General features: G+C 46.8%; 1 protein-coding gene across 8 annotated transcripts in view; it reads right to left on the bottom strand.

Annotated features, from left to right (window-relative positions):
* SPATA5 (spermatogenesis associated 5) overlaps window positions 1-18,349 on the bottom strand; it is a 306,473-nt gene that overhangs the window by 236,663 nt on the left and 51,461 nt on the right. Inside the window, exon 12 of one of the 8 annotated variants that reach the window (XM_054030925.1) lies at window positions 15,874-16,500. The exons of 6 other annotated variants lie outside the window; for them this stretch is intronic. In XM_054030925.1, the coding sequence (XP_053886900.1) occupies window positions 16,498-16,500 (3 nt within the window). In that variant the 3' untranslated portion in view covers window positions 15,874-16,497. Of the gene's footprint in view, window positions 1-15,873; window positions 16,501-16,906; window positions 17,257-18,349 lie in introns of those variants that run through there. One more of the 8 variants, XM_054030922.1, reaches the window with a different exon arrangement.

Genomic DNA, 18,349 nt, shown 5'->3' with positions numbered 1-18,349 from the left:
GACACTCCGGTCTGTTCCAGCACAGACCCAAGGTCTGAATCACTTCTCCCAAAGCTGCAGGTTTACCTGAAAACAGCTCACAGAAGTGTGCTTGTCTTTAGCACTCAGATGCCCAACTCCCCATGGGGTCTAAACCCAGATAGATCAGTTTTACCCTGTATAAAGCTTATGCAGGGCAAACTCATAAATTGTTCGCCCTCTATAACACAGAGAGATATGCACAGTTGTTTGCTCCCCCAGGTATTAATACATACTCTGAGTAAATTACTAAGTAAAAAGTGATTTTATTAAATACAGAAAGTAGGATTTAAGGGTTCCAAGTAGTAGCAGACAGAACAAAGTAAGTCACCAAGCAAAATAAAATGAAATGCGCAAATCTATGTCTAATCAAACTAAATACAGATAATCTCACCCTCAGAGATGCTTCAGTAAGTTTTTTCTCAGACTGGACACCTTCCAGGCCTGGGCACAATTCTTTCCCCTGGTACAGCTCTTGTTCCAGCTCAGGTGATAGCTAGGGGATTCTTCATGATGGCTCCTCTCTCCCTTTGTTCTGGTTCCACCCCTTTATATATCTTTTGCATAAGGCGGGAACCCTTTGTCCCTCTGGGTTTCCACCCCCCCCCAATTGGAAAAGCACCAGGTTAAAGATGGATTCCAGTTCAGGTGACATGATCACATGTCACTGCAAGACTTCATTGCCCACTTGCCAGCACACACATATACAGAAAGATTCACAGGTAAACACAACCATCTGCAGACAATGGTCCTTGTTAATGGGAGTCATCAAGATTCCAAACCATCATTAATGGCCCACACTTCACATAATTACAATAGGCCCTCAGAGTTATATTTTATACTTCTAGTTTTAGATACAAGAGTGGTACATTTATACAAATAGGATGATCACACTCAGATTATAAGCTTTGTAATGATACCTTACAAGAGACCTTTTGCATGAAGCATATCCCAGTTGCATTATATTCACCTATTATCATGTTTTTATAAAACCATATAGACTGCACAACGTCACAACGGGGTCTGCAGGATTGGTACCAGCACATCCAGACAGAGGCTCTGAGTAGGGCAAGCGTTCTTGGATTGCTCAGGCCAATGTATGGGGCAAAGGGAGGGTTCCCCAGTCAGGATCCGACTTCTGCCCCATGGCTACCTCCATGAGGTGCTTCTTGAGGCAGAGAGCTCAGCCTTTGCATGTACAGGCAGGGAAAGAGACAGATACTGCATCTGGAAGCAACGTGGGCTTCTCCCAAGGAGTACAAGCAGCACTGGTGTTTGTCTCTGATGGAAAATGAGCGAGAGCAGAAAGCACAGACTTTGAATTCCAGAGTCTTCAGAATAATCCAATACCCAGACCCGGGAGCTGGGGGGGGGGGGGGGGGGGAGAAGGATTGTTTGGCGGGAAAAACATCCAAAGTGGCATCCCAAATCTTTAATTTTAAAAATTGCTAGGAATTACAAAGAACAAAAAATAATAAAATCCTAACTATGAGCAAAAGCATGAACAGGTTTTGTTTTTTCGTTTTTTTTCCATTTTCAGAAAATACATCACTAAAAATGAGAGGTCAGCAGAAGTTCCAACTTGGACCATGCGGCCGCGAGAAGGAACTAGAGATGCTGTCGGTCCGCCCCGCTCTTTACTGCCTCAGGTGAAACCACGAGACAATACAAGAGCACATGTGCGGACCACCGAGCAATACAACTTTGAAAAAAGACGGTTACTCACCGTTGTAACTGTTGTTCTTCGAGATGTGTTGCTCATATCCATTCCATTAGGTGTGCGCGCGCCGCGTGCACGATCGTCGGAGAATTTTCTACCCTAGCAACACCGGCGGGTCGGCTGTGGAGCCCCCTAGAGTGGCGCCTTCATGGCGCTGAATATATACCCCAGCCGACCCGGCGCCCCCTCAGTTCCTTCTTGCCGGCTACTCCGACAGTGGGGAAGGGGGGCGGGTTTGGAATGGATATGAGCAACACATCTCGAAGAACAACAGTTACAACGGTGAGTAACCGTCTTTTCTTCTTCGAGTGCTTGCTCATATCCATTCCATTAGGTGACTCCCAAGCCCAACTTAGGTGGTGGGGTCGGAGTGAGACATTGCTGTGTGCAAAACCGCTGATCCGAATGCAGCATTGTCCCTGGACTGCTGCACTAGTGCATAGTGAGCTGTAAATGTGTGGACTGATGACCAAACCGCAGCTCTACAAATGTCCTGGATCGGAACTTGCGCCAGGAAAGCCGTCGAGGAAGCTTGGGCCCTCGTGGAGTGAGCGGTGAGGTGCGGTGCTGAGACACCTGCCAGGTCATAGCAAGTCCGGATGCAAGACGTAATCCAGGAGGATAGGCATTGTGAGGAGACCGGTGAGCCTTTCATTCGGTCGGCCACTGCAACGAAGAGTTGCGTCGTCTTTCTAAAGTGCCTTGTGCGGTCAATATAGAAAGCCAGGGCCCTGTGTACGTCCAGAGAATGCAAACGTTGATCCTGGCGAGTAGCATGTGGTTTAGGATGAAAGACCGGGAGAAATATATCCTGGTTGATATGAAACGGAGAAACCACCTTAGGGAGAAAGGCAGGATGTGGACGAAGCTGCACTTTATCCTTATGGAAAACTGTGTAAGGGGGCTCGGATGTAAGCGCCCTGATTTCAGAAACGCGCCTTGCTGAGGTGATGGCTACGAGGAAGGCTGTCTTCCAGGATAGGTACAAAAGTGAACAGGTGGCCAGTGTCTCGAATGGAGGACCTGTGAGCTTGGAGAGAACCAGGTTGAGGTCCCACGTCGGGACGGGCTGAAGTTGTTGTGGGTACATCCGGTCTAAGCCCTTGAGGAATCTAACGACCATCGGGTTAGAGAATACCGAGGACGCGAGTTCCCCTGGGTGAAAGGCTGATATAGCGGCCAGGTGAACTCTAATTGAAGATATCGCCAACCCCTGCTGTTTTAGGGAGAGGAGATATTCCAATATGAGAGGAATAGGTGCCTGTAACGGGGACGTGGCCCGTTGTTCGCACCAACAGGAGAACCGCTTCCACTTGGCCAAGTACGTGGCTCGTGTTGAGGGCTTCCTACTGCTCAACAGAATCTGTTGGACCGAGAGTGAGCATTGTTGCTCTGCCTGGGTGAACCATGGAGCAGCCACGCCGTGAGGTGAAGAGATTGCAGGTCGGGGTGACGCAGCCGGCCGTGGTCCTGAGAGATGAGATCCGGACATAATGGAAGCGGGATCGGTGTCTGAACCGAGAGCTCCAACAGTGTGGTGTACCAATGTTGTCTCGGCCACGCTGGAGCGATCAGAATTACCTGTGCCTGGTCTCTGCGCAATTTGAGCAGTACCTTGTGGACCAGAGGAAACGGAGGGAAGGCATAAAACAGGTGGTCTTTCCAGGGAAGGAGAAACGCATCCGAGAGGGAGCCCGGAGCTCGACCTTGTAGGGAGCAGAACACGTGGCACTTCCTGTTGTCTCGAGATGCAAACAGGTCTATCTGGGGAAACCCCCACTTCTGGAAGATGGAATGTATGATGTCCGGACGGATGGACCACTCGTGCGTCTGAAAAGACCTGCTGAGTCGGTTCGCTAAAGTGTTCTGGACTCCAGGGAGGAACGATGCCGTGAGATGGATTGAGTGGGCGATGCAGAAGTCCCACAGGCGAATGGCCTCTTGGCATAGAATTGACGAACGTGCTCCTCCTTGCTTGTTGATGTAAAACATGGCCGTGGTGTTGTCGATGAGAACTAACACACAGCGGCCACGTAGGAGATTGAGAAATGCCTGGCACGCCAGGCGCACCGCCATCAGTTCCCGAACATTGATGTGCAGGGCTAGCTGGGATGCAGTCCACAGGCCCTGAGTATGGTGTTCGCTGAGGTGGGCGCCCCAACCCAGAGATGAAGCGTCTGTAACCAGGTGCAGAGAGGGTTGTGGTGCGTGAAATGGCATCCCCTCGCAAACCACATTGTGATCTAGCCACCAGGTGAGGGAGGTCAGGACCGAGTTCGGGATCGTGACCACCATGTTCAGGCTGTCCCGATGTGGGCGGTATATCGATGACACCCAGGTCTGGAGTGGGCGAAGCCGAAGTCTGGCATGCCTGGTTACGTACGTGCAGGAAGCCATGTGACCCAGCAGGGTGAGGCACGACCTCACCGTGGTAGTTGGGAAGGCCCTGAGCCCTTGAATGAGGCTCGTGATGGTACAAAAGCGGTTGTCTGGCAGGATGGCTTGTGCACGTCTGGAGTCTAGGACTGCGCCGATGAATTCTATTCTCTGGGTAGGTTCTAGAGTGGATTTGTCCTTGTTGAGAAGGATGCCCAACTCGTTGAATGTGTGCACTATTATGTGGACGTGAGCTCGAACTTGCTCTTTGGTGCGACCGCGTACCAGCCAGTCGTCTAGGTACGGGAACACCTGTATCCCTTGCCGACGAAGGTACGCTGCCACGACAGCCATACATTTCGTGAACACTCTTGGGGCCGAGGATAGGCCGAAGGGAAGGACTGCAAATTGATAGTGCACTCTGCTTACCACGAATCGCAGGAAGCGTCTGTGAGGCGGGTAAATTGCGATATGAAAGTATGCGTCTTTCATGTCGAGGGCGGCGAACCAGTCTCCAGGATCGAGGGAAGGGATAATGGCCCCCAAAGAGACCATGCGGAACTTCAACTTTACTACGAATTTGTTGAGTCCGCGCAAGTCCAAGATGGGCCGCAGACCTCCTTTGGACTTGGGGATCAGGAAGTAACGGGAATAAAATCCCCTGCCCCTTAACTCTACTGGAACCTCCTCTATGGCCCCCATAGCAAGGAGCGTGGAAACCTCCTGTATAAGAAGTTGCTCGTGAGAAGGGTCCCTGAAGAGGGACGGGGAAGGGGGGTGGGAGGGAGGGATTGAAGAAAACTGGATAGCGTATCCCCTCTCCACCGTGCGAAGGACCCAACGGTCCGAAGTTATAAGGGACCAAACACGGTGGAAGTGGGAGAGGCGATCTCGAAAGGAGGGGGTTGGATCCTGGGGGATGACTGGGGCGCCGTCCTCGACCGCACCTTCAAAAGTTCTGCCTAGGGCCTGAAGGTGGCCTTGGTGGCCCCTGGTTCTGACCGGGTTGAGGGCCAGTCCACCTTCTCCTACCACCTCGCCCTCGCCTTCTGGCAGAGTCCTGTCTCTGACGAGATGGAGGGGGGTAAAAACGTTGAGGCTGGGGCCTAAATGGTCTGCGCTGGGGACCCGCAACATGCATCCCCAGGGAGCGCATGATTGTCCTGGAGTCCTTGAGGCTCTGCAATCGAGAGTCCGTCTTCTCCGAGAACAACCCCTGTCCTTCAAAGGGCAAATCCTGCAGGGTTTGCTGTAACTCAGGGGGCAAACCCGAAACTTGGAGCCAGGAGGTCCTTCGCATAGCGATACCTGCGGCCAGGGTTCTCGCAGCCGAGTCCGCTATGTCCAGGGAGGCCTGTAAGGAGGTCCGAGCCACCTTCTTACCCTCCTCTACCAAGGCCCCAAACTCTTCCCTGGACTCTTGGGGAACCAATTCCTTGAACTTTCCCATAGAGTTCCAGGAATTAAAGTTGTAGTGGCTCAGGAGCGCCTGCTGGTTAGCCGCTCTAAGTTGCAGCCCTCCAGCTGAATAAACTTTACGGCCAAACAAATCGAGGCGCTTAGCCTCCTTCGATTTGGGCGCTGCGGCCTGTTGACCGTGGCGCTCCCTTGCGTTCACTGATGACACCACCAGTGAACACGGCTGGGGATGGGTATACAAGTACTCGTAGTCTTTGGAGGGGACAAAGTACTTTCTTTCCACCCCTCTCGCTGTGGGTGGGATAGAGGCAGGAGTTTGCCATATCGTAGTGGCGTTCGCCTGGATCGTGCGGATCAGGGGCAACGCCACTCTTGATGGGGCATCCGCCGCAAGGATATTTACAATGGGGTCCTGCACCTCCACTATCTCCTCCGTCTGTAGGTCCATATTACGGGCCATCCTACGTAAGAGGTCCTGATGAGCCCGAAGATCTATTGGGGGTGGACCTGTGCACGACGTGCCCGCCACTGCCTCATCCGGAGAGGAAGAGGAAGATGCCTCCGGTGGTAAGGGATCCAAGGGAGGATCCTGGTCTCCCTGTTCCTGGGTCGGAGCATCACCTGCCCTTGGGTCCAGGACGTCAGGTGGTGCAGACACGGAGGCCTCCATGCCCCCTGGAGGAGGGCGAGAGATGGTGGACTCTGGGGCCCTTCTATCAGAGTGACCCGAGCGAGAGGTTGAAGTTATTGGAGCCCCTTGCGCCTGATGGTACGCCCACGGGGTCCAGAACGACCAGTGAGATGGGCCATGAACAGGGTCCTCTGCTACCTCTTGCCAATGGCCTATATCTTGCTCCTCGGCTTGCCCCTGAGGGGGGTATGCCGATCTCGATATGTCCTCAGAGGAGCGAGACACCGATCTCGATGGCCATGGTGGTGCCGAATGCGTCGAGATGAATCCCGTGGGATACGGTGCCGCACGGTGCCGGTCTGGAGATGTTCTATCTCTACGCGGTGCCGGCGATCTGTGCCGAGATCGCGATCGGTGCCGATGACCTCGCCGGTGCCGGGAGTCGGATCTGGACCTAGACGATGACCTGGAGTAGGCCCGGTGCCGGGAGCGGCCTCTCGACGTCGAGCGTCGATCGTACCGGTGCCGAGAACTACGTCTCGACGTTGATCGGTGTCGACGATCATAGCGGTGCCGAGACGTAGAGCGGTGCCGCGATGATCTTGGCCGCGAGTACGACCGGTGCCGAGGTGATATCCGGCGCCGGGACTGCGAGCGGCGTGGGGACCTGCTTCGGGACCTGGACCGGTGCTGTGGTTCCAGCCCCTGCGATGGAGGGCGCATCAAGGTAGGTTTCCCCCTAGATTGGACCGGACGAGTCAACGGTGCCGACGGTGCCAGTGGTTGGGGCGGTGCCGGCTCCGTGAGGGCGATCAAGTCTCTCGCCGTCGCGAAGGTCTCTGGTGTCGACGGGAGGTACTGTATCACCGCCGGTCGCGGTGGTGACTCTGTCTGCACCGGACTCAACGGCCTCGGAGCCGGAGTCGACGGTGCTGGAGGCACCTGTTTTCGGTGCTCCACAGGCGGACGCGGCTCTACCCCCGGCACCGGGGGAGCCGGCATCTTCGGCACTGAGGTCCCCGTCTTATGGGATTTTTTATGTCCCGGGGATAATGAACGGCGCCGAGGCACTTGCTGTGAGTGCGGTGCCGACGAGGTCCGGTGCCGTGGAGGCTTGTCCGACGTGGTCGGAATGGTCGGTGCCGCCGAGGCACTGCGCACCGAGGTGCTAGGTGCCGGGGCCTGACGCGCCGATGGAGCGTCCGGGCTAAGTGCCGCCTCCATAAGGAGTTGGCGGAGCCGAAAGTCCCGCTCCTTCTTGGTCCTCGGTCTGAAGGCCTTACAGATCTTGCACTTATCTGTTTGATGGGACTCTCCCAGGCACTTCAGACACGAGTCGTGCGGGTCACTCGTTGGCATAGGCTTAGCGCAGGAGGCGCACTGTTTGAAGCTGAGAGCCTTGGGCATGAGCCCGGCCACGCGGCCGGGGGAAAAAAGGGGAGATAACCCCCTTAATCCCCTTCAACTATATAACAACTATAAACAAAGTGAATAACCAACTATTTAACTATAAACAACTAGAACTATAACTATAACTGTGAATAACTGGATAAGCTAGGGAGAGTGGAGAACAGCTACGCTGCGCTCCACAGTTCCAACGACCGTCAGGGGCGGTAAGAAGGAACTGAGGGGGCGCCGGGTCGGCTGGGGTATATATTCAGCGCCATGAAGGCGCCACTCTAGGGGGCTCCACAGCCGACCCGCCGGTGTTGCTAGGGTAGAAAATTCTCCGACGATCGTGCACGCGGCGCGCGCACACCTAATGGAATGGATATGAGCAAGCACTCGAAGAAGAAGGTCCGGCTCTGAGTGCATGTCGCATAATCCTCAGTGGAATACAATAGGAACCATCACTCAAAAAAAAAAAAAAAAAAAATTAATACTTCATTTCAAATCTCTCCTCTCTGCAATACAAGTCATTTAGGCCTGGTCTACCCACAGACTTTGTACCAGTATAACTATTTTAGTAAGGGGTGTGATTTTTTTATCCAACATAGTTATACTAGTGCAACTTCTAGTGTGGATACATGTATACTGGTATACATGTGTCTTATAACAGTACAATGTATTCCCCATCCTGTTCAGGAGTAGGCTATACCAGTATAAGCACCTTTACACCAGTATAATTGCATCCACGCTAGGGAGCATTGTACTACTTTAACTATACCAGTATAGCTAAAGCAATACAACTTTTGTTTATAAATGAGGCATGAATCTGCAAAACAGAGATAAGGACTGTTTATTCGATGCTTTAAAATCTACCAATAAGTGCCAAGTAGTTATTAATTTTAAAATCCCACACTGTATACTCCCTAGAGTGGGTAAGTGTCTGTAAGAATAAGTTTGATAGTTGACAGCAAAAGGGTATGGAAGCAAAGATAAAAATTAATTTTCAGTCATTTTCCATTAGATTGATGTTACATATTCAAAGTTTTGGGGTGGGAAGAGTGTGCTGTGATAATTCGGCCTACAAATTTACCCTAATTGTCAGCTCAACTGTAAAAAGAGAGTGAAAGCTCATAAAATGTCACAATAACCTATAATAATAAATGCTGATGGGAAAAATTGAAAAGGGGAGACAGAAAGAAAGAATTAATCCAAACAAAGAGGCCTACTGAAGCATCCGGACTGTGTTAATTAAGATCATGCCTGGTAAACAAGAGCTTTGTGAGACTGAAAATTAAATCAACCAAAATTGGTGTGTCAGAAATTTGGTCTAACTGTGGACAAAATAGTGAGAGAATGGGCTATTCTGCCCAGAACTCCCTTTTGGGGTTCTTAATCAAAGACTTTGGTGCAAAACACAGACCAAAAGACAGAGGCTACTGCTACACTGGCTTGCTGAAAGAAGGGGAAGGAGCAAGCTTCAACATCATGGCTGCCATCCCCACTGTCTCCTGGGACCCTGGACCGGCTTCATCCTAATTCTGAGAGATGTCCTGACCAGACCAAGCCAGAGAGAGGATATCAACCCCCATCATCTCTTGGAAGTGAGCGTTCCCCTTCTCCCCCCACAAAGTCTCCTTTTCCTTCCCCATCTTATTTCTTCTCTTTCCTGTCCCTCTCCTTTTTTTCTTTCAGTGAAATACAAGCCTGGCTTAGCCAGCGAAGACTGTAATTTTGCAACAAATCTGTAAACCTGTGACCAGAAGGAGGCAACTAAAAGTAATGCCCTAAACAGCCTGATTCTGGCATAAGTTTGCCAGGTCTTGGATTGGCTGATAAGAACGTGTGCCGTGCCTGTTTCTTTCCAGCAGTGAAATTGTAAGTGAAAGTGAACACCAGAGACAGAAGCCTCGTTTTCTATCTTTGCTGTTGTTTTCTCTTCCCTTTTGTGTGCATTTGCCTCTTGTCTGCTAGGAAACAAAATCAGACTTTTACAACAACAACAGCTCCAGCCCAGCCCATCTTAATTGATTTCTTTTTTCCCTTAAAAAGGACAGTTCTTATGATCTTTGATACCATCGAAGAGACTGTCAAACAAAGGTTTTTTTCCTTCTAAAAACTCTCTCCAGCTAAAGGGAAATGGAACACAGGATGTTGTTAAAATGAAAGCCTTATTTAATATTTAACATTTCAAATGCTTTAAACTGTTTTTTTCTCTTTCTTTTGTGTATCTTTAATAAAAGGTTAAAACAATTTTTAATGGTTGTGTTTGCCATGGCACTAAGCAGGCTGAAATCTCTGTATACCAAATCCCAAACCTTGTTTAGAACTGTTCAGTGTTGGAAAGTGACTGGGTATGTTAACACCGTTAGCCCATATATGCCCTCTAAATTAATAGAGCAGGAGACATGTTTTACTTTTACTTCTGCTATTTAATTAAAATTAAAGAGTATTTTTCACTTGAGTTCAAATGAGTTAATTAAAATGTTTCAAATTGCTACTGCTTTGGAAAACCTTATATAAAGATTAGATAATTTTCAGATAGAGGTTATATGTTAGTTTCAATATTTGTTAATAAAGTAAGGCAGGTTTGAAATCTTGGGGGGTTATTACTATTTTTAATGAATGGGTCTGCGACAGTTTTTCATAAGACCTTGATGCAATTTTTTTCTTTTAAATGCCCTTTGCTCAGCTAGTCATGGCTGCTGAACTTTCTTATTTGATGCTTCTGCTCAGAAAGGCAACTAATGAAGGACCTGCTGAAAATCCTGTCAGAAGGATAACCGATCTTCTTCCAGAACTTCAATGACAGTTCTTCATAAAGTAAGGCAGCCAGCCTTTCCAAACCTCATTAATCTGTTTTAACTGCTGCAGCCAAGAACAAAGGAGAAAGGCAGAGGAAATTTCAGTTGGAAAATATTTTGACGTAACTGACCAGATGACAAACTAAACTTAAGCACATGTCAAACGCAGAGAGAGGCACAAAGGCATCTGCAGGGGGATACATAGGAAGTCAGCACAAGCCAAGATGAAGTCAGGAGCTCTGAGTACAGTGTATATTTTTGTAACCCCTGATGACTGGAAAAAGAAGAGCTAGAGCTTAAAGGATCTTCTTTAAGAAAAAAAAACCACCACGCATCATGACTATTTTTTATACCAGAATTGTTTACCCAAGTTGGACCAGTTAACTAAATACCAATAATATCTAAGATGTATATTCTGCACCATCTGCATTCCTAATTTGCTCACTGCTAATGTGCACACACTTTTTGCTATCAACTTTTAAAATACTGCTGTTATAACTAGTTTTGTTTACTACACTCAGTGTCTCTCACTTTAGAGCTGGATTGTAACTTGTTTACTATTTTAATGACCGGAGTTTTCTGGAAGTTTAGGCACTATTTTGTCATTACTGACTTATAAAAAAATTAGGTCTGTCGATTAATCACAGTTAACTCACACAATTAACTCAAAAAAAGTAATCACAATTAAGAAAATTAATCGCAGTTTTAATCGCACTGTTAAACAATAGAATATCAGTTGAAATTTATTAAATATTTTGGATGCTTTTCTACATTTTCCAACTATATTGATTTCAATTAAAACAGAATATAAAGTGTACACTGTTCACTTTATATTATTATTTTTTATTACAAATATTTGCACTAAAAATGATAAAAAATAGTATTTTGCAGTTCACCTCATACAAGCATTGTAGTGGAATCTCTTTATGCAGTGCAACTTACAAATGTAGATTTTTTTGTTAAATAACTGCACTCAAAAACAAAACAATGCAAAACTTTTGATCCTACAAGTCTACTCAGTCCTACTTCTTGTTCAGCCAATAACTATTGTCTATATTTACAGGACATAATGCTGCCCACTTCTTATTTACAATGTCACCACAAGTCAGAGAGCTACAGAAATCAAGATGCAACGTAAACCCAGGTATAATAATCTTTACATTTTTCAAGAAAACACACAGTACTGCAGGCCTCCTATAGACAGGCTCCTAGAACAGCATATAAAGCCTTAACCATCTGATTAATGTGTGTCTCAAAAAGCTGTCAGGACAGGACAGATACATAGCCATTCAAAGAAACTGTCAAAAGAGAAAATGGAGGCAAAGATGAGATGAGACCCAGTGAATAAGGGTTTAATCTTCTCCACGTTCAATTTGAGAAAACTAAGTGACCTCTAAAACTAGGTGTCACAGAGACAGACATGCACAACAAAGAGCTGTCACCGGGCAGACAGGAGCTAAAAGTTATATATCCCAGTGTCCTATGAATACATATAGCCCCATGACCTTTTGGTGATTTATTTTGTTCCATCGGTAACAAAAATGAACAAAAAAGTCTCTGGTCTACACTATAGAGGTAGGTTGACACAAGGCAGCTGACAATACAATGGATACAAATGCTCCTGGTAAGGACATGCACAGCCAATCCAAGGAGCAAAGTGTAGCTATATACAAGCAAAGTAATTACTGCAGCAGCTGTATGCTGATGTAAGTTAGGTCGACTTAATATTGTAATGTAGACATGGCCTCTAAGGGACACTGGTACATCTCTTGGGCTGCAATAAAGGAGCATGAATAAGGAATGACAAACTGCATACACTGTTGAGTGAAATAAGTAACCAGTCCAAAGAGCAAGTCAATAAATCAAGACTGAAGTTCAAACACTCAAATAAATCTCTTTGGAGGGGTGGGGAAGAGAGATAACTCTGCTGCCTTCCTTCCCAGCTTCTTATACAAGGTCACACCAGTGATTCCAGAAACACTGAAAAAACCTTCAAGGAAATGAGAACAGTTGGAAGCTTCTCCCTAGAAAACAAGGAAGGTTACTGACACTGGTAATGACACAGCTATTCAAGGGCTCGTATAAACTTCAAGGAGCAAGTGCACAGAGGGTCAAATGCAGTCTAAGAGGAACCCTTGAACTTCACAACAGATCACAAAAGAAGACAGAGTGCAATGGAAAATTGGTTACCTCTTGTGCCTCTTCTCTTGAATATAAATAGAGGCAGCTCAGACTTATCCTTATGGCTGCAGTATCTGGCTAGGAACCTTCCATCTTCATGCCACACAAGTACTTCCAAAGATGTATGGAAACAATACATTAATTTTTAGTAGATTAAATAAAACCAGCAACAACACACTATATTAGGTGCACAACCATGGTCAGCGCTGCCACTAGTGGGCAGGCAAGCAGGTCCTCTCCCAAGGCAGGTCTTCTCCCGTTGAAGCATAGTCCTGTCCCTCAACACCCACACCCCAAGGGTTTCCAGTCCTCCCCTTCTATAGAGGGGTTTTAAGGAGGGAGGGGTCCCTTGAACAGTCACAGTCTTTTCCAGCTGGCTCCTCAAACTAGGTGAAGCGTCTTGCTGTTGTATTGTCCTCTCAGAGCCCGGGGTCACCCTCTACACCAGGCTCTAGACCAGGGCCCAATAGTGGGCAGCTACACCCAACACCTTGTGGTTGAAAGCCACACACCTCCTACTGAACCACTTCCTACCCTAGTCTCCTTCAGCTTCCCAGAGTAGATTACTCCCATCAAGTTTCTTATCCACATGCTCAGTCATATACCTCTCCTTTCTGGTTTCTCTGGAGTCTATGCTGTCAGGTCTCAGGCAATCAACTCCTGGGGAGCACTTCTTGTTAAGAGCAGCCATCTGCTCCCTTTCACTACCTGCCACTGAACTGCTCTGCTCCCCTTTTTAAAGCCCTGTCTCCAGTTTGTGCAGGCTTTGTGGGTGTGTCTGGACAGGGCCACCTGGACCCAGAGCTGTTCCTTAACCCCTTGCTCTCCAGTAGGTCTGTATACCCCATCAGACACGGCTTATTTAACTGTTAGCTATATACACTGAAGAGGCCTGTGCATAGATATACAAAGCACTTTTGTCCAACAGGGGACACTGGAGGAGAGGTCAGTCTCAAAAAGGAAGTTATCAGGTAACAAATTTTCTGTTCTAGACTCAGACATCTCCCCCAGGGTGGAACATTTGGAACACAGTTAGAAAGGAAATAATAGCTGCGAACACTGGGTAAGTAAAAAAAATAAGTCAAACATTCTCCTTTCCCTAAAATAAGTCATATCAAGTCATATAATTAATTTGGTGATCATTGCTTGAGCACTTTCCTGACAAAAGGTGCTTCTTCAGAGAAGGGAAAGTCATGCCTGTGGTGCTTTAAAAAGAGTTGATGGATGACCAAGAGGTGGTTTATCGTATCTCCTCTGTGGTAGCTGGTGCCATTTTTGCCCCTGAGGTGAATGTGGCACCAGCTGAATGGGCTCTGATCCTTTCTGGAGTCAGCTTTATCTGTGGCTGAATATGCTTCAGGGATACAACTACCTGATACGTCTGGAAATGAAGGATTATTCTGGTTTCAGGCCGATGAATTTAGAGTGGAGGGAAACAAAACATGTTTTCCAAAGCTGACCACTTCTGCTTAGGGCTTGTCTACACAAGGAATTTTTGCATTGGTAGAAATCTGTAGACACCCTGCCTTATGTAAAAAAATGGAGGTGGGGGGGCTCACACTGATGCAGCTTATGCATGTTTGAAATGGAGCACGCCGCACCACTGCAAGCCACTTTTCATATTGGAACAGAATATCTACACTACCCCCAGTGCAGGCAAGTGCTAAAAGGAACATTTTAACTGCTCTTCTCACAACTAGCACATGCCATGTTTTTTTTGTTCAGGCATTGATGCTTTGGGAAAAAACAAGGAAATGTTTTCTTGTAAGGTATGAAGGAAAAGTTAACCTTGTTTATGAGTGAGTGTGAAGTACAAAGAGCTCCCTTGTCTTTTTGGGGGAGACAGTAAGACCATGTCCTCTAAGAGCAGAAGTTTCCAAGACTCTCCTTGTTAGTGTGATTGGGACCAGGAACAGGTCTTCATTGAAAAGTAAATACAGAGGACTAGCTGCCATCAGAGTGAATGGATGGGTATTCACTGGAACAGATGCAACCCAAAGGCCTCAGCCTCAGGGAGACAACAGGGTGCAGAATTACATTTACAATATGATCAAAAGGATGGGCAGAGAAGGAAGCTGCGTAGGAGTTGAGAGCACAATAGGGTGAGGCAATGAGATGGTCATCAGAAGATTAGAGTACCAACACTGCCCACATGGGCTGCTGTAAGTAGGTCTATTTTTCAAAAAACATGTTTCTTAAAGTTCGATTCGCTCTTCCTGCATTTTGTCTGGTTTCATCAGCATTTCTGTTACGGCTGTAAACTTTGCCTGTCTTGGAACCACATTGCTACTTCTTTATGTTAACTTTCCTGAACACCAAGGTATGTTATCAAAGATTTCCTTTCATACATTTTCCAAACTTCTCACATGAATCAATTACCACAGAATTAAATACCATTAATTATTAGTTAATTAGTACCATACTATTAAATGGCAAACTCCTTCCAAAGTATCACTTTACCGTGGTTCCTAGTGCTGTGAAAACATTCCACTTATGCAAGAACACTGTAGGTACAATTTATTTTGCACACCTTCTAAACATGATGAAGTAACAACAGTAGCAAGACTCATATAGAGATGTGATAATGGAGGCAAAGAGTCCTGTAATCAAACATCCCCTGATGTTTTACCCCAGGCTGTTGTTTTAAATTCAAGCACCTGCATAAGTAGGTAATGGGGAAGAGAGCCCAAGGCTGCGTTAGAGTAGTTTTGGTTACGAGCCAAATGACTTCGCAGATTACTTTGGGCGTCTTCCGGTAACTTTTATTTACACTGGTGTACACACACACACACACCCCCCACACACACACACTTCAAGGCCTCTATTTTTATATACCACGATGCATTTATACCTTATGTCTGGACTTAATAAACTATGAGGCGGTAACAACCCCTCAGCACCGGTGCATACCTAAAGCATTTTTTTTTAATGCATTAACCTTATTGGGGGCGGCAAAACTAAGTCCCCAGCACCACATTACTAACTTTATTGGGGGCGGTAAAACAGTTTTCCAGCACCGCTCTGCATCTGATCTTGGTGCACAGTAAGTCCAGATGGCGTAAGCCCAACAGGGACAGACGGTCTTTACGGGCAGTTTTTTTCCCCCCCGATATCCCAATAGAGATTTTAAAAGGTCTTATACCTTTTTTGTGGCGTCATGGGGATCAAAGGGGAACAATCCGTATCAGCTGCCACTGTCTTAGTAGGCGTTGCCATCCCGGACGAGCTCCCAAATTGTCGGAGAATAATAGCGTTCTTACTCTTTTGGTTGGGTACAGCAAAGTTAGATACTTTATTTTTTTTTAAACAGCTGTGTAAAGGAGGAGTGCGCACTGGGACACAGGGTCTCCCCCTCCTAGGCAGGTCTCTTCACAGGTAAACGATTACAGCAAGCATTTTATACCTTTTGTTACAGACAATAATAAGCAACTGCTGCATTTTGGTCATTTTGATATTTTTTTTAAAAACTTATGTAGACTTTTAGTCTACATTTCATATTGTTTGCACATTATTTACACAAAGTTGCAACAACTTTTTACATAGTTTTTTTTTTAAACTTGCCTTACACAATTTTTGCTTTTACAAATTTTGTGTTATTAAAATTACAATTAGCCTAACTTTTGCTATCAAATGTTATGCACTGCAATTCCCTTTTTGTTAGTTTTTTTTTTTTTTTTTTGCTTCCACAATGCCATTCAAGAACATCTGAGTGGGATGGGAAGAGATAGTAAGAGAATAGGTACACCTCTACCTCGATATAACGCTGTCCTCGGGAGCCAAAAAAATCTTATCGCGTTATAGGTGAATCCGCGTTATATTGAACTTGCTTTGATCCACCGGACTGCGCGGCCCCGCCCCCCTGGAGCACTGCTTTACCACGTTATATCCGAATTCATGTTATATCGGGTCCCGGTATAATTAAGGTAGCAGTGTAGCAGTATGTCCATTTAAACGGGATACCATTACTGTAAAAATAAGTACACTTTATCCAATAAGCTTAGCATTTCATTTGCAATGTTCTAAGAAGAGACTGTATGAATTTTAAAACTTAAAAAAAAAGTAGGATTTCATTAAATAAGAAACTGCATTTGATCTCTAGCATAATATATCGAACTGTCCATTAAACATTTCAATTTTTTACTTTTATTTTTTTCCACCTGATTCAAAACTCAGTCTTTTTAAAGTGAGGTGTTGTGGACTATTGAGGCTCAGACGAAATACAACTCTGACTCTTCAAGCAATAAAAGGAAAAAAGCTTACTTGAGATTTATATACACAAAAGACGATCAGGAACAATGAGGGACAGCAGACTGTAATAAAGGAATGAGAAATTTCTTACCTGATTTTTTCTGTTAGTAGCTTCTCTCTGCATTCAGTACTCCTGGGCCAGTGCCCCCTACCTGTGGAATTCAGAGGTGGTCCAACATTGTTGCTAGAGGCTCCAGGACTAGGCTCCACCCTTCAGCTCAGACCACTGATGACTATGAATCCTTTCCAGCAACTGTTCATTTCTGAATGGGTCTGTTTCTCTGGACAGGGTACTGATTGGCATGTTGCCTATTCATGGGTAAAGATGCACAACATGCAATCTGTGCCTTGCTGTGACTTCCACCAGCCACTTCAGAGGGTGCAGAGGGCAGATCAGAAGAATGTCTTGTACAGGAATTGTGAGCTCGTATATGCAAACACTCTGCCTTTGTCACACGGAGGATTTTGTTGGTCTGGAAGAAAATGTATCGAGATTTCCTTTGAAGCGTCTGCTCTAGTTTTTTTCCCCCGTGTCAGAGTAACAGTCCCTTCCTGGATCCCTTGATATTGGTAGTAACCAATGGTTGCTATGCTGGCTTTGACAGTGAAGGCTGACACCTCTGTGCCATCTCAGCAGCACAGCCCATAAATCAGGATAATTTTGAACAAGGGCAGGGATGTTACCCTGCTGTAATTCCACAGAACTGCAACTTTGTGAGCAATGGAAACCTCAGGGTCATAGGCTCCCTGAAGTGCTCAAGGCTTTAAGCCTTGTGAAGACAGCCTTCTGAGCGGTGGAGAGAAAAGACCCTTCCCCACCTTTCATAGTCTGAGCCCCTTTCTCTGACTGAGCAGGGTTTATGGTGGATGATCAGAAGACAATTTCCTTTCCACTGCTGCCTCAAATCTGAGCCCCTTTCCCTGGCACAGCGAGGGTCCTTGGGCTGAAAGCCAGACAGGCACAATTTCCATTAGGGTGAAACCTGATGGGCTGCACAGGCTTCTTCACATGCCAACAGATGCTGCAGGGTGTGGAAGGGGCAGTGAGCATGGTCCAGAGCACTGAGCAAGAGATTTGATAGGAGAAATCCCCAGCAAACCTCTGATTTTCACCTCAGTCATTTATTAACAATATTAAATTACTGCCTTGTGAAGGCAACACTTGCTTTTGCCTTTTTGAGAGTCTCTGGGTTTTACAGGGCTTATCCCAGAGTATAATGAGAATCCCCCCCCAATTCATAAAGGGAAGATGGGGAGCTGTGCAGAGCCCTGTTTCTTCCCCAGTGGACCAGAGAACCCACTTCAGTATCTTGAGGGCAGGCGGCGGATGACACTGGATCCTTCAAGGCTCCTCCTCCTCCCCAGCCTAGGTCTACTGAGGGCCCTGTACCGGCCAGATAGTTTCCTCCTCGTCCTTAGACCCCCTCCCCAAAAGCTCAGAAGCTCCTGATCAGGCTTTTCTGCACTGGAGTCACAGCTTCTCGGGGCAGGATAGGTCTGCCAACATGCCAGTCTGAGCCTCATGCCCTAGCAGCACAAAGTTTGGCTGGCTGGCAGGCAGGCAAC

The sequence above is a fragment of the Malaclemys terrapin genome, chromosome 5 (assembly GCF_027887155.1).
Source record: "Malaclemys terrapin pileata isolate rMalTer1 chromosome 5, rMalTer1.hap1, whole genome shotgun sequence".
NCBI classification, from domain to species: domain Eukaryota; kingdom Metazoa; phylum Chordata; order Testudines; family Emydidae; genus Malaclemys; species Malaclemys terrapin.
Note: the sequence above shows the minus strand (reverse complement) of the source record. Positions and strands in the feature narration are given on the sequence as shown.